Source organism: Sturnus vulgaris, chromosome Z (genome assembly GCF_052056855.1).
Source record: "Sturnus vulgaris isolate bStuVul1 chromosome Z, bStuVul1.hap1, whole genome shotgun sequence".
Classification (NCBI taxonomy): Eukaryota; Metazoa; Chordata; class Aves; order Passeriformes; family Sturnidae; genus Sturnus; species Sturnus vulgaris.
In genome coordinates this window covers 49,393,943-49,418,322 of record NC_142283.1, presented here as the reverse complement: position 1 = coordinate 49,418,322, position 24,380 = coordinate 49,393,943, and the positions used below count along the sequence as shown (strand labels likewise).

The following is a 24,380-nucleotide window of genomic DNA, read 5'->3' as shown; positions in this document are numbered from 1 at the left end:
TCTCTGAAGGTTTTTAAGGAAAGACTGAATGTGGCACTTAGATTTGGCAGTCTGGGTGACAAGGCTCGATCATAGGCTGGACTCAATGATCTCACAGGTCTTGTCCAACCTAGATTATGTGATTTTGTGTGAAAGTGTTTGTACTGCTCCAGAACAACAGATGTGGTGCTTTTCTTAATTAATTCAGAAACTATTTTTGGAGTGTTGTGCGTTTTGGTTTGGGTTTTTTTTGGTTTTTTTTTTGGTTGGGTTTTTTGTTTGTTTGTTGGTGTGTGCTTTTGGAACTGGAATTATTTTCCCCCTAGCAAACACCGCCCCGTCGCGCCCCGCAGTCGCTTCCGGGTCACGCGGCGTCGCTCAAGCCGCCCCGCCCGGCCCCGCCCGGCCCGGCCCCGCTGCCGCGCCTCCCGCCCGCCGCCCGTGACGGGCCCCGCGGACATGGCGGCGGACGCGGCGGCGGCGCCCGACTACGAGTCGGCGGAGCTGTACACGCGCGCGTTCCGCGTGGGCGCCCTGGGCCTCGGCTGGCGGCAGCAGCTGGGGCCGCCCGACCTCTCGCTGGCGGCGGAGGCGGAGGAAGCGGCGGAGGAGGCGGAGGAGGCGGACGCGGCCGTGGCGGCGGCGCTGGGCTGCGCGCCGGGCACGGCGGCCGAGCTGCGCGCCGTCTGCAGGTGGGGAAGCCCGGCTGTCTCCGGGCCTGGATTTACGGCTCCGGTGCGATGGAGATGGCAGTGGCCTCGCTCGGCGCTGGTGCGGGGGAGGTGGCTGGTACTGTCGCCTGACACCGCGGCCGCTCCTCAAGAGAGGCGGAAGGTGCTCGGGCGAAACCTCTTCAGAGCAGCCCCTTCCGGGCCTGTGGCACGCGTTTGTTTCTATTTCCCGAGTAAATACAGAATCATAGACATCAGGGGGTTGGAATGGACCTTAAGGCCATATAGCCCTATGCCATGTCCAGGGACACATTCCACTAGACCAGAAAGCATGTAGAGCTCCATCCAGCCTGGCCTTGAACATTGCCAGAATTCCACATCCACAACTTCTCTAGACAACCGGTTCCAGTGCCTCCCCACCCTCACTTCTTCCTAGTACCCAACCTAAATTTACCCCTTTTTCATTTGTACTGAATACTCCTTATCTTGTCGCACAGTTCCTTATGAAGAGGTGGTCACCAGCATCTCTGTAGGCCAAATATGCCATGAAGGCAAACAGTTTCTGGGGGGTAGTGCTCCAGTGGAAGAAACTGTGTAACATCCGTGAATCTGAACAAACAGTTTGGTGCTTAAAGTTAATTGGGTTAACATTTAGTAACGTAGTACTGGTTAAGTATTTACAGGTAGCTGAGCATCTTCATGGTTTTAGAAGACCCCAGTTGCACCATGAAACATATGTGAATAGATAAGCCAAGCATCTATTTGTATTAACAAAGACTTATAAAATCATAGAATGGCTTGGGTTGGAAGGGACTTTGAAGAGAATCTTGTTCCAATCCCCCTACCATGGACAGGGACACCTTTCATTAGGGCAGATTGTTCAAAGCCCATCCAGCCTGGCCTTGAACGCTCCAGGGATGGGCATCCACAGCTTCTCTGTGCAATCTTCTCTGGTTTTGGATTTATTGGGTTTTTTTGGTTGCTTTTTTGGAGGGCTTTTGTTTTGTTTTAATTTTTGTTTGTTTTGTTTGGTTGTTTTTATGGTTTATTTGTTGGTTCATTTTTGATGTTGTTTTACTTGTTTGGTTTTGTTTTATTATTATGTTATTGTATTTTCTTCCTGTAATACATTCCTGCAAACAGAATGCAGGAAAAAAATTGTGTCTTCACTCACTTGTATTTGACTCAGTAAGAATGCCTTGCATATGCTCAAGTTGTATGCTGATAATCATTTTAGAGATTGCTCTTGTTTTCATCAGATCTTAAACAGGTGTAAAATTGTGTCTTTATCTGGAAGGTTCCATCAGTAATTCTATCGGTAATTCTCTTAAATAACCAAGGTATCAAAGGAGTAAAATTCTAGGTATTGTTCAAATGCCTCAGGAGTCTGTGAGCAAAGAAGTTTACCTTGGTATTGGTGCTTGAGTGACTGAAGTCTTTGAATGTTGAAGATGATGAGTTTTGTTATTCTGTTTTGTCTTCTGTGTGATTTGTTGCGTGCATGTATAGGGCAGGCTAAACCTCAAATCACTGTGGGTTTTAGGTAGGTCAAGAGAGGTGAGGCTTGCAGGTACCTTATTCAACTTCAGCCCTAATTCACCTTCTAGTTTTATTAGAAGGGGTAGTTGTAAATATCTCTTGGGATGTGTTATAAAGCTGCATTAAGCTAGCATTAACGTCTTAACGTATTAGTATTTAGCGTCCTGTGGTATTAGTGTCTTAAAGGTGATGAAAGTACTACCTTTAAAATATGTGCAATATAAAGAGTGATATGAACACTCTGTATGCTTATTACAAAATATCAGGCCAAATGCTAAAATACCTTTTAATTTCTAAAAGAGAAAACTCATTGTGCTGCTAGAATATTCTGGGAAAAGTAAAATCACAGTGATTAAAGGCTTCACTGGTAGTCTGTTTCCAAGTCTGCATTTCCAGAGAGTTCGCTTCGGCCTTTTAATTTTTGATCATCTTAAAATATCTTTGTAGGGGATATAAATTCATATATCAATTTGCATTTGTCTTTTTTCAAGTAGCACTTTCAGCTGTTGTTTCTCATTACTGTCCTACACTTCACCCTGGTTTCCATTAAACAGCATGGCCAGTGTTTACCTCTCTATTGTAACTGTGTGCACAGAGTGAATTTGTCATGCATGCAGAGAATAGTCTCTGTGGGGACACAGTAGGATCCCAAGCTTATGGCAGTCAGGAGTGAGGTGTTCCTAGTGCAAACTCTGTATTGCATGCACTTCTGTGTCTTAGGTGTCAAACACTGACTTTAGCCTTAATTTCTGTAGGGATTGGTGTATACTTCCCCTTTGTAAAGCCTGGTTTCCTGAGGACCATGGAGCAAGTATTGCATATGTGTTTCTACTGGTACCAGTGGAGTTATACAGGGGAGCTTCAGCATGGCCTGTGTGTAAGGCCACCCAGCAAAGCCTTTCAAGGCTTCAGTGCATGTGATACAATGACATATGTAAGTAATTATTAGACTGATTTTTAATACTTAAAAAAGTGCTCTGCTTTTCCTTTAGAAATTGAGGGTTTCTGAATTTTCGGGAGTGAGAAGTGGCAGTACCATTGCTTGCAAGGTTCCATGAAACTTGTCAGTGGTTTAATGTCAGTATCCCTTTATACTAGCTAGCTTTGAGTCCTTACAAGGAAAGAGAGGAAGCAGTTTCAATGTCAATTATTTTACATAGTGTCTACTTCTAGCAGCTTTCCTGGGGATGTTCTTTTTTTCTCTGAAGCAAGCAATTAATGGTCATGGTGTGGATAGCACAGCCAGAGATTCCACCTAGGGCTATAGGAAGAAAGAAAAGCTCAAATATTTTTAGTAAGGTCTGACGTGTTGTTGGTGGATTCTGGCACAGAAGGGAAATGGGAAACTATCACCTTTGATGCAAGTGAAACTTCACAGTGGTAAGTAATAGACATTTACTATGTTATCCTGCACATCATATCTGCAGTATTATATTAAAGAACTGAATACAAAATAACTTCCTCAAAATGGTACATATTCAAGTGACTTGGGCTCTTTGGTGAATGGGATCATTGATCCATGTGCCAGAAGACTATGGATAAATAATTTGATTATGTTGTCAGTTTTACAGAAAGGGTCAGTTGTGATTTGATTTATCTGTCAGGGGAATATCCTTTACTTAATTATGTGGGCTGCTCATAACACAGCTCTATACTGCCTGGAGAACAGTCCCATCTAAAAGGCTAATAGTTGAACTATGTTCTCCAAAGTGCTGTTCTCCATCTTTCTGTTAATTAAATTGTTAGTTAATTGTCTCAGCTGTGTTTCAGTCTACATTTAACACCGGATTCACTTGGTTGTCTCTGCCTCCACTTCCTCAAGTGGGAATCTAAGTTAAGGTTCATTCTGTTTCTAGGAAGTTGTGGCTCATTACTGCAAAATTCCTTTTAAAATGGTGTTTCTGAAAGAATCCCATTTTCAACTTGAAAAAAATTATTTTCTGTTTGAGGTGAAAACTGTGAAACAGAAAGTTTAAAACTTTAAGTGTGTTGCTTAATGGTAAGTAACTAAACAATAGTATATTGGTATTATTGTCAATACAGAGTGACTTTATTGGCTTATCAGAACAAAGCCATCTGTCCACAATCAAAATTTTGTCTCTGAATTTTGCTTATTGTCAGCTGATAACAGTTGATTCCAGACTTCTATTTCTCGATTTTTTGTATTCCTATGCAGCTCTACTCCAAAACGTTATTCATTACTGTAGTGATGTTATTGTTGCCATGGGGAATATTATGAGATAATAATGAGAAAGAATATAATGAAATTATAAATGTTATTGAGGATAAATGGTACAGTCTGAAAGATTTTCCTGGACTTCACTGGTGGCAGTTTTGTCCCATAAAGAGATGGGTTTGTGAAAGAGTTTGGTGGGATTCAAACTGCAGGTGGACTTAGGCGCTGGAGTAAGCCCTACCTTTATATAGTCCGCAAAAGTGGAGAGACAAAAGCAGTTGAGTCTGATTCAAAGCATATTCTGTGTTTTAAATATTTTTTTCCTTCAGACTATTTTTAAGCTGGATAAAATTCTATTTGGATTAATGCAAAATGCTTCTGCGAAGGCCTGCAGAGGAAGGGATGTGCATATGATAATTCCTCTGTATCTGGTGTGCTGCAGTACATAACCTGAAATGGGAACTCATAAATGGGATCAGGTGGGGAAACCACCTCGAGGTTCCTGCCTCTCATACTTCTACACAGACTGTGGGAAATCACTGCTTGTCCAAAGAGGATAGCTCTAGATTTAGATTAGCTATCAGGAAGAAATTGTTTACTGTGTAGAGTGGTGAGGCACTGGAACAGGTTGCCTGGAGAATTTGTGGATGCTCCATCCATGAAAGTGTTCAAGACCAGGTTGGATGTGCCCATGAGCAGCCTGGTCCATTGAAAGGTGTCCCTGCCAATGCCTCTTGGGGGAGTGGAGCTAGATGATCTTTAAGGTCCTTTCCAACCCAAACTGTTCCATGATTCCATGATTTTATCTGTTATTTTTTTATTGTTCTAGCATTGATATGTTAATGTCTTCTGAAAAAGAAGAGGACCCAGATGTTATTCCTGAAGATAGCAGCCTGCTCACTCTTCGGTATGCTGTTACAGTGCTCTCATGTATTTGGGGAGGGGTGGAAAATCAGCATGGAAGTATAGCTGGCTGCTTCTTCCCTTTACAGACAATGCTTTCTGAAGCATGGCACAAAAATATCGTAAGGGTGCTGTCATTGTCTTCTGATTGAATGTTGCTTAGGAATTTTTAATCAAGATATACAGAATATGCCATCTTTCTTATTGGGAAAGGATTTCTGGACCTAGGTGCTTCTGGAGTAGTGCCTAAGTTCGGACTGTGCAGAGGCATTCTGATAATCCTGTGTGAGGTTCCTCCAAAAAAACCTGTCTCATACCTCTAGTAACTCTCAGTCACACTGTAACAGCCAGACTGTAAGTACTGATGTTGTATACAGATAAGCTCTTTATCTGAACCCACTATGCTTTGTTGAATTTTGTTTTGTTCATGCAAGTCATTGATAGTACTGGTGCATTTCAGAGGTTAACCAATATATGTAAGGTTTCTACCAGTTGTCAGACTTGGCCAGTTCAGGCCTTTGCTGTACTTTACATAGCACTAATGTAAAGAAATGTGTTTATTCTGTGATCACTGTTAAGCCTGATTGTTACTGAAAATCCTTGTGAATGTCTGGAGGATAAGTAAACTTGTCCTTGTTAAGGATTGGGTGTTCATGCAGTGGTTAAATACCTGTATTTTAGTAGATATTCTACTTACAATACTCTTTCTTCTAAAAATGATAATGAAGGTTTGATTTGGGGTTTTTCTAAAGTGTCTATGCTATGGGACTGAGAAAGAATATTTGTGGCTTGTTTTTTTCCTTGTGTTTTGCTTGAACATGAATTTAATTTTTTTGAAGCAGAAAGAATTGTTGAAAAGGCTTCCTCAAAGGTCACAAAGTGTTTTGTCCTAGGACAGCCTCTTCAGACAACATTTTGCTCTTTTTTATTGTGAGTGTAAAATTACTCACGAACAACCTGTCATTTGCACATAAGAGGGAAAAAGCCTACAAGCTGAAATCCACAAGCTGGCCTGTGCACTATCAGGTTTTATGAGTCAGAAGACGAGTATTTTAAGTTAGTCTGTCCCACTAAGACAGACAGGAGTCCTGCTCTTTGAAAGCTGCTCTGTAGTAGCTTGTGTCATTAAGAAATATGAAATTCTGCATGGAAATTGTTGAACATTTTGTGTTCTGTCCCTCAGAATTAGAAAGAAGGCCTTAGAAAGGAGAGAAGAAACAATTATTGTGGATCGAGCTTGCAGACAAGAGACTCTTGCCTATGAGATGGTAAGTTGCCTGTCATCTTATAGGCTCTCAAGACAGCCAAATAATACAACTTCTGGTTGCTTTTTTATTCACCAGTATGAAATGTACACTGTAAATGTTTGCAGATAAAAGTTTGCAGATAATAATTAAAGACATTTTGTAGAAAAATAGGATGTCTGTTCTTAACTGTCTGTTAATACTGGATGTAGATAAGAACTCCATTCCTTACCACTGTATGACTGCTTTTTTTAGGTGCTGTGAACTTACAGCTAGACATAGAGCTAGACAAAATGTGTAATGGTTTTGCTCCTGGAGTCCAGTGTTGGAAACTAAGCTTCAGTGTGTGAATGATTGTGAACTATTTTCAGTACGGCTGAAAGAAGAGAACAATAGAAGCACATTGGTGGTAAATTCCTAATTCTGAGCTTTGTAGCCCGAGTTTTTCAGCCATTCTGAACTGCCAGGAACCAAGAGTGTGGTCATCAGCCCCTCAAAAGCCTTATTTGAATTTTTAAACTATGCTTAATCGTTTTTTTAAAAAAATTATTTCTTCACAACCGTTGAAGTCCCAAATAGGAAAACCTCATTTCATAAATGTTCATAGAATCATTAAGGTTAAAAGACCTTAAGGATCATTGAGCCCAACCATTACCTTAACACTGCCAGATCCACCACTAAACCGTGTCCTTAAGCACCACATATACACATTCTTTGAACTCTTTCAGAGTTACTGAAGTGCTGGAGTCCATGGAGTCCATGGCTTGTTCAAAAATAATAAATTTCATTCTGTGTATATTTTCTAGGTTAGTGTTTCCCAAGTTAAGGGTTGCAATCCCCCTTTACATATGAAAGCATTCAAAGAACATTTCAAAGCATTAAGTGGTGAAAGTTGGTACCAGCTGGGTTCCATGAGGGCAGAATGACAGCAGCCTCTAATTCCTTTATGCAGGGCCTCTCAATAGCCAAGGAGCAGCCAACTCCTTGCAACAAAGCTGAGAAATGAATGAACTTGCTTGAAATCAGTAATTGGAACAGTTTCTCACCTTTCCACCTTGGAGGAAGTAGGCTGTTTTCAATTCAGAAGGCTATGTAATCAAAAATGAGTTAGTATTTCTCAGACTGTTACCCAAGGTTTATTATATATACCCAGGGTTTATTTTATATATATATTGTATATATGTGGTTGCCAATATAATATATATGTGCATGTGTGTGTGTATGTTTTTCCAGGAGTCACATGCAACTGGAAAGAGGCCAGACAATGCAACAGATCTAATTGAGGAGGGAGAACTACTTTTAACTCTGAACATCTTTTATCCTGTTATATTTCAGAAGGTTGGTGTGAAATTCTCTGCGTTGTATTCTGATTCTTTCCTATTCAGGTAATATCTTGCTCTCCCAAGCTGTTAAAATCACTGAGTCTCCTGAAGATGTGGTAAACTCTTCAACTCTGATTCAGTTAGTGGTTTACATAACAGAACTTTCACAATAATTCTGCAGTAGTTAATTTATTTTACAGGAAGCTCAAAACCTGAAACTAAATACAGAACTAAAGTACTTATTCTGGATTTGGCATAAGTGAGCTCAGACTTGCTGTCTTGTCTGCAGTTTCCAATGGAGAATGTTTTGATTTTCTGAATAGAACTATTAAGTGTCAGTCTTAGGAGAGACTGTGGCAAGATGCTGTTCAGAGAAGTGATGTTCCAGATGCTTCCAGTAATGACCTTAAGCTGTCAAATGAAGAGCAGTGCTAATGCTCTTATAAGTTATAATTTATCTGAAGTTTGTATGCTCTGTTCTTTGTAGCATAAAGATCACAAACCCTACCAAACAGTCCTTGTGCTGGGCAGCCAGAAGCTCACTGAGCTGAGAGACTCGATTTCCTGCGTCAGTGACCTCCAGATAGGTGGTGAGTTCAGCAGTCAGCCAGATCAAGCACCAGAGCACATCAGCAAGGTAAAACCTTCTATGTGGAACCTTCTGCATGTATAGGAATCCTGAAAACATAGAGACGGAGGCAGAGTTTTGTTTTGTTGTTTTTTCTTCAGCACTGAATTCAGCTGCATTATTTCTGCCTGTTGGTTGCACTGCAAGTAAATACTTCATAGCGGCATTACCAAGATGATCTTTTTCGTGCCGTAGCAAGAAAAACATCATGACTGCTACTGCTAGGAAATAGAAACACAAGCACTGAGTTTTGTGTAGATCTGTTCCTGTGGACTGATTTGATTCTGAGCTTTATTCTGAAACACCAGAGGTAATAGCTTAATCCTACTAATAATAATAAGCTAGACCATCCCACTCTGCTTTGTTGTTTGTAACTGGATGCTGATCAAATGTAGGGATGAAGATTATTCTTCTCTCTCAAAGTTGCTATATATTCTCTGGATATGGTCAAAGCAAGTAATCTAGTGAAAATACTGGAATTGAATCACTTTGATTGTGGTCGTTGTGACACACACAGAAAGATGAGAACAGACACGCACCTGACTCCAAGTTGGATGAACAGGAAAAGAGCCCTTTATTTACAGACATGACTATGGAAATCTAACAATGACCGTGGATTGGACAGTGACGAAGAGACCTCTGACTCCAACTGGCTCATCACAATGTCAGTCAATTCTCTCTTCCTCCAAAGAGGAATGCAAACAATCCACTGTTTAGCAGAAAGAGTATGAGAAAATATAAAAAGAATGTATCAACACTCAGAAGGCTAGAAACAGGTGCAACACTTTGATCATACATTTTATGACATATATGGTCATGTCATAGAATGGTTGAGGTTGAAAGGGACTTGTTGAGGTCATCTGGTCTACTCCCTCTGGTCAAGCAAGGCCACCTACGGCCGGTTGTCCATGACCATGTCCTGACGCTTTTTGTGGATCTCTAAGGAATGGAGTTTGCACAACATCCCTGGACAACCTATGTCAGTGTTGAGTCACCTGTGTCAGTAAAGAAGTATTTCTTGAGGTTCAGGGCAAATGTTTGTGTTTCAGTTTGTGCTAATTGACTCTGATCCTGTCACTCAGGATCACTAAAATGAGCCTGGCTCTGTCATCTTTGTACCCTCCTGAGAGTATTGGGTATGTTAACAAGATGCCCCTACCTGAGCTTTCTCTTCAGGGTTCTAACTCAGAGCTCCCTCAGTCACTCCTTTTAGGAGACATGCTACAGGCACTTCATCTTTATGGCCCTTGTAGGACTCAGTATGTCCATGTCTCTCATACTGAGCAGCCTTTAGGTTGAAGAGCTGAAGACAGGCTTTTAGGTATGGTCTCACTAGTGCTGAGGAGAGCTGAAGGATTGCCTCCCTTTACCTGCCAGTGGTATTTTATCTAATACAGCACAGGATCCCATCTCCTCCATCTGCTGTCTTTGCTGCAAGGACATTGTTGGCTCATGTTCAGTTTGGGATCTACCAGCATCCACAGGTCCTTTTTGCCTAGCTGCTCTCCAGGTGTGTGAGCCTCAGCATACAGTGGAGCATCAGCTTGTTTATCCCTAGTGGCAAGACCTTGCACTTCTTGCTCAACCTCACCAAGTTCTTGTTCGCCCATTTCTCTGGGCTGTTAAGATCCCTCTGGCTGGCAACAGGATCATCTGGTGTATCAGCCACTTATTCCAGCAGCAGAGAGGGTAACGGTAATCAGAAGTGAATCAAAGAATCTGAATGTAAAACACATTCCAACCACTCTGTCTTCATGCAGGTCATCTGAGAAGTCCTGTCTTTGGTCCTGATGTCTGCATTTTCTGTGTTTTGACAGCCTAGAGTTAATAACTCAAAGAGACCTCTGGGCACAAATGAGCATCCCCAGACTAGTCTGGTAATGGAAATTGCCTGGTTGTCCATGGTTTTCCCATTTAGAATAAAGAGGGAGGATCCTTACTGAGTCCTTTAAGAATGGCTGAGGGAGAAATGGAGGCTCAGGAGAGACATTATCATGCTCTTACAACTATCTGAAAGGAGGGTGAGGAGGGTGTAGCCAGATAGGGAGTCAGTTCACTGGGCAATGGGACAGGATGAGAGGAAATGGCCTCAAATTGCACCAAAGAAGGTTTAGATTGGATATTAGGAAACATTTCTTCACTGCAAAGGTGGTCAGACATTGGAACAGGCTACCCAGGGAAGTTGTGGAATCATCAGCCATGAAAGTGACACTTGTGTGAACGTGGTGGTGCTAGGTTAATAGTTGGACTTGATGATTTTAGAGGTCTTTTATAACCTTAATGATTTTATGATCCTATTCCAACCACTTCCTGGGGCCTCAGCATGCATAGTGGCTGCTTTGGAAGACAAATGCTTTCACCATGAATAGCCCCTTCCTCATTTCTTCCAACTCTTATTGCTCACCACAGCATCATGTGACATGGAATGTCCTTTGGGTCAGCTGTCCCAGCTACATTCCCTCTCAGCCTCTCACCCAGCCCCAGCCCACTGGTCTTGGGGAGACTTGGAGAGAGCGTTGAAGCTGTGCAAGTAGCTCAAATACTGCCCAGCAGTAGCCAAAACACTGGGGTATTATCAACTCCCCCTTGCCAAAAATACAGAGCATGCACAGGGGCTGCTGTGAGGAGACTTAACTCCATACCAAGTTAACTCTCTGTGTGTTTGATCAGAACACAAAATACTTCTTAATGAAATGACAGAGAATTACTGAAGCCTTGTCCCTTGCACACATGGATACACACATGCACAGCTACACATGAGAGCACTTTTTGGTCACATCTGTATAAACAAGTCACACAGACAATTCTGGAAGGTCCAATCACCTCACTTCTAGGGTCTCACAAGAAAATCTATCATCCTTCAAAATTCTTCCTTAATTACAGTTTGTCACATGTAGACAGTCTATTTGTAACATTCTTTTCTATCAAAAGATAATTAATAGTTTATGGCACTCATACCAGCAGTGCAAGAGTCACCAGATGCCAAATCAACTCCAGAAGCTGAGCTAAACATTAACGTGCTGTCACTATGTTCTCTGAACCATATCTTCAAATGCTACATTCATACACTTTTTCAGCATTCCCAGGGATGGTGATTTCACCACTTCCCTGAGCAGCTTATTCCAATGCCTGACCATCACTTGCTGATGGGAAATAAGGAAAAATCTTATTTTTTTTGCTTTGCTCCTGCATGCAACTTTTGCTTTTTCTCATTAAACTGCCTTTATCTGAACCCATGAGCTTGCCTGTCTCATTTTGTTTCCCCAGTCCTGTTAAGAAAGAGGAATGAGAGAGCAGCTGGATAGTTATCTGGTAGCCACCCAGAGTAAACACGCTGCATCTTGCTAATTTTTTAAAATACTATTATTTTTTAAAGTCAATGCGTTGCAATTACTGAATTAGTTCAGTAATGCCTATGTTCTTGTTCTGTGTTTTTATAGAAGTCCATAGCAGCTATGATGGGGACAGAAATAAGAGAAGAACATTAAAGTAACTTGTAATGGCTTGGGAGCAGTATCAGCAGAGTAGCTGGTAGTTGGCAATCATATGAGCCAAGTTGTCACATCAGCATCTACAATCAGAGCAGAACTTTCCTTAGACACCTGTAGAATGAGGTCTCTTAATATAATTTAGGTACCTAAAATGCTTGGATTTTTTGACATGTTCTTGTTTAAGGTGTTTATTCTCTCACAACACTAATGGAGACTTCTCTGTCTGTCTCTCAGGATCTCTACAAATCTGCCTTCTTCTACTTTGAAGGCATCTTCTATAATGATAAAAGATACCCAGAGTGCAGAGATCTGAGCAGGTATGGTATTTCTAGATGTTGGCTAAGGAAAACCTTATGGAACATAAAATTTGTTTCATTTTGCTTATGACTTGTGATGTTACAGATACTAGAATGTCTAGAGTATTAAGCTAGAATGGACTTATCCTACTTTTTTCCCATGATGATTTGGTTTTTACAGAGAAGTTTAACTTTACTTACTCTACTTATTCCTTCCATTTGCTTCCCTTTTGAAAAGAGTTTGAATCCATTTCTTTAGCCTGCAAATCCAGTATTCCTCTGTTGATATGGGATTTCTGTGTAAAGTGGCAGGTGGCATATTGTATTGGGTTTTTAAGTAGTTTCCCTACTTGGGATGGCAATCAAAAGACTTGCCCGTGAGGTGGAAGATGGGTCAGAAAGACATCAAGCTCAGCTGTGCAGTGGTTATCCTGCTCAGTCTTGAAAATGTGCTGAATGCCTTTATTGTAGAGTCAACATGGGGTCTCTGATCAGAAAAGAAATCTGATAATTTAAGGAAGTATGGTCTTGCTGTGGTGCACTGGTACACTAGTGAGATTTAGGAGACCAAAATGTTTAAAATGTCTGGTATGGAAGAGCTGACCCTGTTAGACCCTGTTGTTCTGCCAGCCTTTGTATGTGACTTCAGGGAAATTAATATTTTACTTCTTGTCTTTCTCTGTGAACAGCAGTGGTCTTCACAGAAGGGCTTGTCATAGCATACACAGAGTTGTAGAGTTAGATGCCTTGTGTATAGGAGTATGCCAAAAAGACAAAAAGAAATTTACACTAGCTGGTGCCCTTCCAGTGCTAAATTTTGGAAATGTAACTGCACTTGTCAGCTTTGTGTTTCTCCTTGACAAAAACAAAATTTTAAAAAAAACCTTTTAATACTTTAAAATGAAGTCATTGACCAAGGGGGCAAAATGACCTGCTAGTAACTTGAATTATTGGAAGACTTCCTACTTAAGAAGTATTGTGCTGCAAACAGTCTGACCTGGATGGGTGCCATCAGGAGCATACACTGACTAAAACTCCTCAGGAAGCTGCCTGGTGAGGACTGAAAGGCAGATGTTCCATAAGAGCAGTGAACTGTTCTATGGTGGTGTAATATTGCTGTGAAATCACCTTAAATTACTACAAAATGTTGTGAACTGTTCTGATTTCCATCATTTAACCATGTCTCAGTGAAGAGTTTTTCATGTCCCCAAGGCATCTTTTTCTCTGCATTCATGGATAATAGCTTTGCTATGGTGATGGCCTTTCTATTTTCAGAACAATTATAGAGTGGTCAGAATCTCATGACAGAGGCTATGAAAATCTTCAGTCTGTTAAGATGGAGGATTATGTATTTAATGATTTATCCCTCAAAATTGGCTTTCCATACCTTTACTGCCACCAAGGGAACTGTGAACACATCATTATAATCACAGATATAAGGTAAGTTACTGTTCTTTGGGAGTCTTTAGGCAAATGAAAGTAAGTCTTTTCTGGACAAACTTCAGACATTAAATGCTGAATGTTTGTTAGACTAACTTATTTGCTTTAAGATTATTCTGCTGCCTTCTGCCGAGCTTAAATTTTTCTTCCATATATATGGGAGTATCTCTGAAAGAAGGAGAATAATCTTCCTTGCTTTTTTCTTTTTAATTTGCATACAAGGACTGCTTTGTAATTAGTGTGCTGTAACTGCTGTATAACAGGAATGGCAACCACCAGTGTCGAGATCTTTCTATGTAGAGCTAATCTGTGGCAGATTTACATACTGTTTCTGGAGCACTAGGGAGCAGAATATTGTAGGCTGCAGCTGGACTCAACTGGACTATTGGTTTGAACTTGAAGCTAAGGGGCAGCAACTGAAAAGAGAATAGAGGAACAGAAATAGTGGGCTGAGTAATTGTCTGTTTGCAGGAGCCTGATTTATCAAAGTATTGATAATACATCATGCTTTCCAAAAGGAACATAATCCAGAGAAAAGCAGAGATGTTGAACATAGATGATCTGAAGATTCAGCTGACAATTGCTTTTTAGTCTGTATAGGAGATAAAGGCTTTAAAAAGACCCCAGGAAGAAGATGGTCTGAAGACTTCTGAGTTACTGCACAAACTGAATTTACTTGTGATCATAAAATTCACAGATGGTGCAACCAACCAGCAGTCTATCTCAAGATCTTAATCTGTATTAAGAAATGTTAAGCAGACATCTAATCATAGTTTACATGGGAATTTAAATCATACTTTATCTTCAATGTCCGTGCTTATGTTCAGATAAATTTCAATATGACAATATCTTTATTGTATGTGTTGTATCTGTTTATTTCCCTCAAGGCTTATCCATCATGATGACTGTCTGGATAGGAATCTGTATCCCTTACTAGTCAAGAAACATTGGCTATGTACCAGAAAATGCTTTGTGTGCAAGATGTATACAGCAAGGTATGCTACATTATTGATGCTATTGCCATCTTAATTAAGTCTTTCTAGGTGCTGCTACTAACTTAAAAAAAAATAGTAAAAATCAAAGCTCTGTATATGTTTTATAATAATAATCTTCACTCTTCAAGCAGTTGACCTCTCTAACCAGGAAAAGTCTTCCTGCAGGTAGTGTTCATTTAGAATTGATTCAGGAGTTTCAAAATAACTAAATGAGTAAGAGATTACTTATTTGGCTCATATTCTTTTGCATATTTAGAACTTGGCTATCTTATCAATTACTTTTGAAAATCCTGCTTTTGGGGGAAAATGCTGCATTTTCCTCCTTTGCAAGATGTGTTTCAAATACATTTACCAGAAGTCATACAGCACTTTTGTTTAATCTAGCATCTGCGGAGATACAGATCTGTCCAACTCTAATATAAGAAAACTTAGTGATTTTTAAAAGGCATTTAACTTTCACCACAGGAAACTCTTAACTTCTACTTGAAAACTGTGTGCTCTGCAGCTGTTCTTGAAGGAACTCTTTGTTATTTTCTGCACTTAAAAGAGCAGAATATGAATTTGGTGCTCTTTATATACTTTAGTGGTTTTAATTTACATAAGAGACAGACTTCCAATAAACAGTAGTAATTTCTCTAAAGACTAGGCTAGGCTCCCTGATTTTATAGATATAAATTATTTATTTGCAAAAACACTGGTTGCCTTTTTTTTCCCTCAGGACAGCTTATGCTCTCAGCCTCTCTTTGACACAGCAACTGTGTTTTCGTTGTCTTGCTTGTTTGGCTTCAGACTTCCCTGGAATCAGGCAAAAAGCCAATTCCCCTTGAGATGGGAGTCCGTCCTAGTGTTCCTAACAGAGTCCTGAGGATGCCTTCACAAGGGCCTATAATCTGTGAGGCATTTGGCCATAAGGAGAGGTGGAGCCAAAGGGTCAATATGGGGGAAAGATGGGGTGGGGAGGGCATTACCAGAGGTGATGTAAATGCATTAAATTAAAACCAGGATTAAGCACTAAGCTTAAGTGGGGACATGCTAAACCATAGAAAGCAGAGCTGCTTTGGCTGGCTACCAGTGTGTTCTAATCTGTGCAGATAGCATCTGTAATCACCAGAGGCCTTCAGCTGTCATGGCCTCTTGAGTGCTATCAAAAATTAATTACTCAGTGAACATGGCAGGCCCTCCTTATACCTGTTAACTTGTGTTCATGTTAACTTCAGTTCTTGCTGGAGTGTGCTGCAGTCCACACCTTGTCTTGTCTGCATCGTTTGGGTCCTGGTTTTAGAGTCTCAAATGGTTTTGATTATTCAGAAGAGCCTGGGTTAGTACATGTCTACTCCATTTCACAGTTTCTTGCACTATGGGAAAAAAAACCATTTATCTTTTATGACTTAGCCACAGGGTGGACAGAAATTTCCTGTTTTATATATTTTTTTTTATGCACTGTAACAGCTACACAGGTTTGAGGCATTTCTCAGGAAGTGCTTCTGTAGCTGCTGGGAATGGGTGTGCAGTTTAGAAATAAGCTGTATGCGTGGGATGGGAGATATGCAATATAGGTAGTACCTTGGGTATATAAAATTATTACTGATGTTTGTTGCTGCCATCCCCAGTCCTGAGTAAAATGTTGAGGTGTTTGCCAGAAGTGTGTTGCACTCACAAAAAACCACTTGTGTTTTGTAACCTGCAGGTGGGTAACCAACAGAGACAGTCTGGCACCCGAGGATCCTTGTTTCTTCTGTGATGTTTGTTTTCGGATGCTCCACTATGATGCAGAAGGCAATAAACTGGGGGAGTTTCTTGCATATCCTTATGTTGATCCTGGGATTTTCAATTGAAACTGACATGCGCCAGGATTAATTCAGTGAATGGCATTGTTGAATCTGTTGCTCTAGCTGCTAAAACCACTGGACAGCTTGAGATTTGAGCCTACTGCTGGGTTTCAGGTTAGGCATGTAATCCTTTCCTGTGAGCTAGAACGAGCCCTTTGCACTTGATGTCTATCTAGTGTGTTTTTCTGAGTAAGTATGATTTTACAGATAAGTTGGCATGGAAAAATATAATACACTTTTACAACATTACAGTTTGGATGCTACGGACTGTAAAATGTGGATTTGTGAGAATACCTGGCAAAAGAAACCATGATTTCGAGATGCTCTGTGCATCCAAGGCTCTGTAAACCCCTGAGGATGAGAACATGGTCTGTATATATCTTACCTTGAAAACTCAGGCAGTTGCCATATTTGAATAAGGGTGGATGGCACTGAATTTGAAGGGAGGAGAATGTTTGTGGGAGAGAAGCTCAGAATGCCGGTTAAACTCTTGGGTCTTTCCTACAAATGAAAGCTTGCATCTGAAGGCTTCTGCTGTCCTTGGCTTCTGACTCTGAGGACTGATTCTGTAAAGAGGAAACTACATTTCACCATTTTACTGAATTGTAGCCTGCCTTTTAAATAATTTTGTCAAGTGTTTACAGTGTATGCAATGTTCATTGTGCACGTTTTTTAGTATCATTCTGTTGTTGAAAGTAATGTTTTATTTTATTAAAATGTGATTTTATAGTTCCTAGTCTCTTGTTAAACTGAAACTCTGTCAAGGCGTACATTCTTTTTTTTTTAAAGTCTTCTGGAATTAAAAGGATATTAGCGGAGATCTTTGTTGTTTAGAGAAGTTAGCACTAGCTGCTTTTCTTTTGAAAACTTCAGCTAGTTCTGGTTGGGGGAAGACAGCCTACTCTGACAATCCACATACAGAAAAGTGACAAACTGAATCCTGTTCAGGTTCTGTGGCTGTAGATTCTGCCACTGCTGACTTGATTATCTTAGATGTCTTGAAACAAAGGTATCTGAAGCATTTGCAGGGCTCCATTGGTCACTCCCATATCTTACTGCTTTCTGGTGATGTATTAAGTCATGTTAACATAAATCCGTGATTTTTTTAGAAACAACAAAAAGAAGTGGGGGTTTTTTCCTGACTTGTAAACCAGCCAGCTGTTGGCCTGTGTATTTTAATGAACCAGCCACTTGTAAAAGCAGGTAGTGATAGTTCTCATATCCTTCAGGAATCTGCAGAAAAGGGAGTGCCCTGCCCATCTCAACTGTGACAAGTCCAACTGCTGGGGCTGGGCTGCTTTGTGGTGCTGCAGCAGCTGCTTTAAAGGTCCTCTACTATGCCACTGTGGTTGCAACTTCAGCATTTGCCTCACAAGTTGCTACTCCTTATCTTTCCCCTATCTCATCCTCCTTCAGCTGTCTCCCATAAATATACAGGCTTCCTAGTCCTCTTCAGTATTGGATTGGGGGTAATACAGAGAACAAGCTTGAGTTCTAAAGCAGCAATCAGTAGTCTTTTTGTGGGAGCATTTTTTTTTCTTTAGCTGTAGAGAGAAGGGAATGGCAAAATGTGAGTTTACTCTTTCATTAAATTAACTTGCCTCAAATATGCTGTCTCTCATTTATCTTCTTAATTAAAAGTTAAGGTCAAATATATTTCAAAATTGATGTCCCTGAAGATTAAGAAATTTTAGTGAGCCAGTCCCATACTTCTAGTAAGGTGGAGAGAAGCTAACCACAGTCTGGGTGTGGGAGTTGAGAGCATTCAATGCTTAACTACAAAACAGAGAAGAATTGTATTAGAAGCTTGCTGTTTGTATGACGTGGTCCTATTTCATGTTCAGTGATTTATCATAAATGACAAGTGGAACAACAAAGTTACACTAAGTCATATATTTTAAAGATCCCAGAAACTCTCTCAGGACAACTGGGTTTGGTCGTGATTTGATAAGTCTGTGTGAATGAGTCCTCTGAGTGAAATCCAGCATTGCATACAGTGCCCATTTGTAGCTAAATCTCTATGACACCAGCTGGATATTTGCTTTAGCAACTTATTAAATGCTGTAATTGTTTTGATGATGGAAACGTCCAAGCAGGTTCATCACATCATGACAAAAAAAAAAAGAAAAAAATGTTTTTAATAATCCCTTGTCTGTGTGTTGCTAGTTGAATCTCAAAAACATTAACCTGAATCTGTTGGCTTTTGGAGTTGGTGTTGTTTTATTAAGCACTCAGTGATTAGGCAGTATGATTGTTTACAAGTTATTTCAAACTTCCCAAATGTCTTGCAGATTCTCTCCCTAATGAAAGTTTTTGCCTTGCTGACAAGGTGATACAAAACTGTTTCTTGTATTGAGGAAGAGGGGAGGGCCCTCTGATTTTACTGTTAGTATGAAATTCCAAAGCAAAACATGATTCATATACAGTGCTATAGCACTTCCCACTGCTATCCAGGCCCTTGTAACATTACCACAAGAGTCCCATCCGTACTTGAATGATGAGCAACTCAACAGGGCTGCACAGTATTTTAAGCTGTAGTAAACTCCGTTCTTGAAATAGAGATGCTGTTGTTAAAGTTAACTCTGCTTTGAATTTTGTGCATAGCTGTGCTTTCTTTCTTAAGAAAGAACCAGCCTTATTCCTTGTGAGACTTTAAGTGACTGCCCAGTCAGTCGCAGCTCTTTCAAAAAACACAGTTCAGGATCACTCAGGCATCTTTGAAGGTGAGATGACCCTTTCTGCAGTCATGTCAGACTTCGTGAATTTAGGCTATTTCTGGTTAGTTAATGGGTGGTAAATTTAGGCAGCAAAAGCCAAGCGGCTATATGGACAGAGTGATTGCATTACAAATTCAGGATCTACATCTCTGCACCCAATCTCAATTAACTCTTTGAAGCAGTGGCACTGTGACCCATTATCACTGAAACAGTTGTGACAGATGAGTTAGCTTATCAATACTTGTGTGAAAACTAGGTGGATGTGGCAATTCAGCATCCTTGTCAAATACATAGTACCTTTTTTCCTTTTTTTTTTTTGGATAAGATTTGATAAAAAGGGATGGTCAAAATTGAGAAATGCTTTATGTGAGGATTTTCAGTAACATCTTTACAGAAATACTTTCAAGGGTAAAAGTGGAAGTTTGAGTTTCTTGAGGTTTCAATAAAGTACATCATAAGACTAGCTGGAATGTGGAACTCTGCAAAATCTAGCATATAGTAACCAACATCTATTTATAAGCTAAATGAGAATGTTGTTTATCTGTAAACAAGTTGTACAGCCATGTCAGTCATTCCCCTGAACATCAATCTGTTGTGAAGTGCTAGAGATTGCCAAAAGTCAAAGTCTGTGGAGGCCAATCATGGTCATCTGCCAAAGACAGTTTCAGACTGGAGCTGCCATGGTGATTGAACTTGCAGGTTTAACTTCACGTACTGTCTTCAAGATCTGAAAGCTATTCAAACACAGGAGCAGGCCACCTCAAAATGTCAGAAGCCAACCTGGCAAAGAAGGAGGTCGGGTTAGCTGAGTAGGGATATTTTTTTTGAGTCCAGGCAGACCAAGAAGGTGTGTGCTTGGTGAAGCAAGGACAGGGGACATGGAATAACAAAGATGGCGCTCCCCACTGTAGGGAGAACATTCATGTGGTCAAAGTTCAGCTGGTGTTGAAGTTCTCCAGCACTGTGGGCACAATAAAAACAGGTTGGGTTTTTTAATATATCAGTATCAAAAGGCAGTGCAGAAAAGACATTGGCCCTCACCTACAGGATCAGGATGGTCACTCACCAACAGGGACATAGACAAGTCAGAGATGTTAATGCTTCCTTTGCCTCTCTCTCCATGTGGGTTATGGGGCATGAGGGTCCCAGTGTCCTGAGCTGGAGGACCAGGACTGTGAGAATGGTCAACTCCTAGTGGACCCTGAACTTGTGCAGGATTTGCTGGATCCCTTTTAAGTCTTTGGGGCTTACGGGATTGATCCAAGAGTACTCAAAGGAGCTGTCTGATGTCACTGCAAAGTCTCTCAATGGTTTTTGAATGGTTTTGGGAATTTGGAGAGTTCCCAGTCAACTGAAATCTGGCTAACATTGTTCCAGTTTTCAAGAAGGCAAGAAGGATGATCCTGAAAACTACAGACCTAGCAGTCTCACTTCAGTGATTGGTAAAATTATGGAGATTATTCTCTGAGTTCTTGAAATCACCTGAAGGACAACGCAGGTTTCAGTCAGAGCCAGTAAAGCTTCATGATGGCTAAGTCCTGTTTATCAAACCTAGTTTCCTTTTATGAGAAAGCAACACACCTAGTTAATCAAGGGGAGACAGAACGTTTAATCTTTTTTGATTTCTAAAGGTTTCAATACTGTTTTTCACAGTATCCTCCTGGAAAAAACTGTCCAGTGCACAATGAAATAAATGCCTCAGGAACTGGGTGAGCAAGTCGGTCATGGGTGGGCACAGGGGCTTTCAGTGAATGGGATGACAACAGACTGGTCACTGCTGGGGTTCCACAGGGCTCTATCCTTGGCCCTGTGCCCTTCAACCTCTTTATTAACAACCTGGATGCAGGACTTGAAGGAATACTAAGTAAGTTTGCCAATTATTAAACTGGGAGGAGCTGTTGACTCCCTCAAGGGCAGGGAGTCCCTGCAGAGAGACCTTCATGAAGTGGGAAGGCTAGGCAATCACCAACCATATGAAGTTCCAACAAGAGAAAGTGCTGGATCCTGCACCAGGGATGGGACAACCCTGGATGTATGGACAGACTGGGGAATGGGATGCTGGAAAGCTGTGCCATGGAAAGGCACCTGGGGCTCCTGGTCTATGGCAAGCTGAACCTGAGCCAGCAGTGCCCTGGAGCCAGGAGGGCCAACCCTGTCCTGGGGGGCATCAGGCACAGCATCACAGCCAGGCAAGGGAGGGGATTGTCCTGCTGTGCTCTGAGCTGGGGCAGCCTCACCTGCAGTGCTGGGGGCTGGTCTGGGTGTCACAGTATGAGAAGGACATAAAGCTATCAGAGAGCATCCAAAGGAGGGTGACAAAGATGGTGAAGGGTCTTGAGAGGAAGCCGTGTGAGGAGCAGCTGAGGTCACTTGGCATGTTCAGCCTGGAGGGGGACAGAAGGGAGACCTCATCACAGTCCACAACTTACTCATGAGGGGAATAGGAGGGGGCAAGCACTGATCTTTTCTCTGTGATCAATGACAGAACCCGGGGGAATGGCCTGAAATTGTGTCAGGGGAGGTTTAGATTGGATATTCAGAAAAGGTTCTTCCCCCAGAGGGTGGCTGGGCACTGGGACAGCTCCCCAGGGAACTGGTCTCAGCAACAACTTGACAAGAGTTCAAGAAGCATTTGGACAGTGCTCTCAGGCACATGGTGACTCTTGAGGTGTCCTGTGCAAGGCCAGGAGTTGGGACTGATGATCCTTGTGGCTTCTCTTCAACTCAGCATGTTCTATGTGTATTATCAGGATTTTCAAACTAATTTCTAACCAGGCTGTCCTCTTTCAAATACCACATACAAGTTACTACAATATTGGACAAAGTCTGTGTTTCAAGAAACACTCTTCTGAGAGGTTTATACCTGTTCTATTCCCTTTCACACCCCCAGGAATTAAAACGCTTTACTGGTGTTTCTATTAAAATTCTAGTTAGAAGTCCCCAAGTTAATGCCAAAGCAGTAAAATCAAAATAGTACTAAAACCAGAGTCATGTTTTTCCTATGAATGGTTCTGTCTATACAAGGATGCCTTAATCAGTTTAAAATTCTTTAATTCCATAAATCATTCAAGACAGTGTTTTCCAGCCATTCTGCATCAACAGGTTCTGTGAGAACACCACACTTCTTTTCAGTATACTTACTATACCAAAAGCAAACTATAAAAGTCACATTGCAGTAAATTGGCACAACGCGCTTTGCAAGAACAGAACTAAACTTATTTTAAAAAAACCAAACAATGAAGTGTACTTATACATTAGACATTGTAACAGCTATAAAAATGCCGCTTTCAACTCCTACAAAACACAGTGAAAAGACATCCCCAACAAGAGTTGAAAAACTGCACAGAGGTCAGTATCATAGGAAGAGAGGAGGTTTTATACAAATAAAGCAACTGGAGAGTTAGAAGTATTTACACTTTTTCCTGCTATTAACTAGACAAACATACAGTAGTAAGTTAAAAATATACTACAACTCTAACTCCTGTAACATGTAAGCATTTTCTAACTGGGATTTTTAATCTTTTGAAATGTGTTACCTGTTAATACTGGATTTAACTATTGGCAGAAGTGTTTAAATACTTTTAAACCAAAATTAAAGGGGGTTTTATTCCACAAAATTTAACTTCAAAATACTATGCTTATAAAATTATTTAGAATTTCAGCAGTCTATAGATTTCAAATGCAAAACTTAACAATCTTCTTTAGTTTGTAATTAAAAAAAAAGACCAAACAAAACTCCAGTGGCGTCATTTGTTTTCAAAGGCAGAATCATCTGCTGGCTTTTCAAGTTCTCTCTCTTCACCACATGTCCTAGAAACAAAATGAAACAACGTTATTGACCACAAAGGCAGCAAGCAAGACTTATTCTAGGTGATTGTACAGTCTAGAGCAAACAATTCTGATCAACACTCCGCAGTACACGAAGTCTGCAGAACTGAGGCTGTTAGTGGTGCCAGCTGTATGTTACCTCAAAGCTCTCAAATCTGAAGCTAAGCTGGCAGTGAGAAGCATCATTATTGATGTACATGATGGGCTGTGAAGAGCAGTCATTCAGAGCTCCTTTTGTGTCTGTATTGTATGTCAGTTTAGGTAAAAGTACTCTAACTTAACATGCTTTACCTCCTGCTACTGAAATCCACTATGTCCTTGAACACTGAGGTAACCTCATGGAGCAGTATGTATTTTTACCATAAACAACCTGAAAAATGTTCTCTAAGTGCCAATCAGATCAGAAATTTTAAGTTAGAGAATTTTTTCCAAAATTTCTGAATTACATCTTCAGAAAGGTACAGACATGTCTTCCCTCTAGCAGAGGGAGAAATGTTCAGAACTGAATACAGTCTTGTGATTTAAGAGGTTTGTCAGCTCTTTGCTTGGAGTGAGCCACACAGGTGTTTTGGACATTATTTATTTTGTATACTTGTTTCTCACTTCTAGGAAACTAAGTATTACAAATAAAAATGTATAAAAAATACTGAATGAAAGGAAATTTGTATGCTGGGGAGTCTGGAGCTTGAATTCAGACATGTGGATGCCTTTCTCAACATCTGCTGTATTTGCAAAGGTTTAATTTAAAAATCTGGTTTGTTACTGTTAGCTAACAGTAAGTTCACAGACCCTGTGTCCGAGTAGCCATACAGTATTTTTTTTGAAAGAGGGTTTCTTTTATCAGAGTCTAAGATCATTGGAGTGCAGACTTCAAAGGCACAGCAAACACCACGCACACTTGACAGAAATGTTTATTTAATTTGTTTAAGCAGAGGGTTAGAATATAACCTCTCTGAGAACCTACACTTGTAACTCCACTATGTTCCTTTAGCATGCTGCTTGTCCAGACCAAGTGAGTGTTCAGCATAACTGAAAACTCCAAAATTGAAAACTCCAAATCCACTTCAGTACTTCTGAGGCTGCCTCATAGTAAATACCAGATAAATTTTCATCTTAAGGGTTTTTTGTTTTGTTGTATTTAAGTTTATCTTATTATAAATAACAGTCAATATTGCACTCTTTCGTATAATTTTAACTTGGCAGATAGACAAAAGAATGCCAGGCAGCTGCAGTTTCTCCTGTATGTGCATGAAGATAGTCTATAATCTAATCCAACAAATTTCCTCCCAAATTTGCCCTAAAACAGGATATGATGACAGGAG

General features: G+C 40.6%; 2 protein-coding genes across 5 annotated transcripts in view; one reads left to right on the top strand and one right to left on the bottom strand.

Annotated features, from left to right (window-relative positions):
* Window positions 1-423: 423 nt before the first annotated feature.
* On the top strand, window positions 424-17,249 carry SNAPC3 (small nuclear RNA activating complex polypeptide 3). Its single transcript, XM_014873615.2, has 9 exons — window positions 424-671; window positions 5,195-5,272; window positions 6,452-6,536; window positions 7,746-7,850; window positions 8,322-8,471; window positions 12,188-12,270; window positions 13,525-13,689; window positions 14,577-14,684; window positions 16,372-17,249. Exons 1-9 carry the CDS (start codon window positions 439-441, stop codon window positions 16,517-16,519), a joined length of 1,155 nt encoding a protein of 384 aa, XP_014729101.2. The 5' UTR covers window positions 424-438; the 3' UTR covers window positions 16,520-17,249.
* Window positions 17,250-22,264: 5,015 nt separating this feature from the next.
* Window positions 22,265-24,380, bottom strand: part of PSIP1 (PC4 and SRSF1 interacting protein 1) — a 35,087-nt gene continuing 32,971 nt past the window's right edge. For all 4 annotated transcript variants that reach the window (XM_088156562.1, XM_088156564.1, XM_088156563.1 and 1 more), the window contains exon 17: window positions 22,265-23,040. In XM_088156562.1, the coding sequence (XP_088012688.1) occupies window positions 22,977-23,040 (64 nt within the window). In that variant the 3' untranslated portion in view covers window positions 22,265-22,976. The remainder of the gene's footprint in view (window positions 23,041-24,380) is intronic.

Coding starts and splice junctions, on each gene's coding strand:
- SNAPC3 (XM_014873615.2), top strand. CDS start 439: ATGGCGGCGGACGCGGCGGCGGCGCCCGACTACGAGTCGGCGGAGCTG. Junction 672..5,194: donor GAGCTGCGCGCCGTCTGCAG/GTGGGGAAGCCC, acceptor TTATTGTTCTAG/CATTGATATGTTAATGTCTT. Junction 6,537..7,745: donor AGACTCTTGCCTATGAGATG/GTAAGTTGCCTG, acceptor ATGTTTTTCCAG/GAGTCACATGCAACTGGAAA.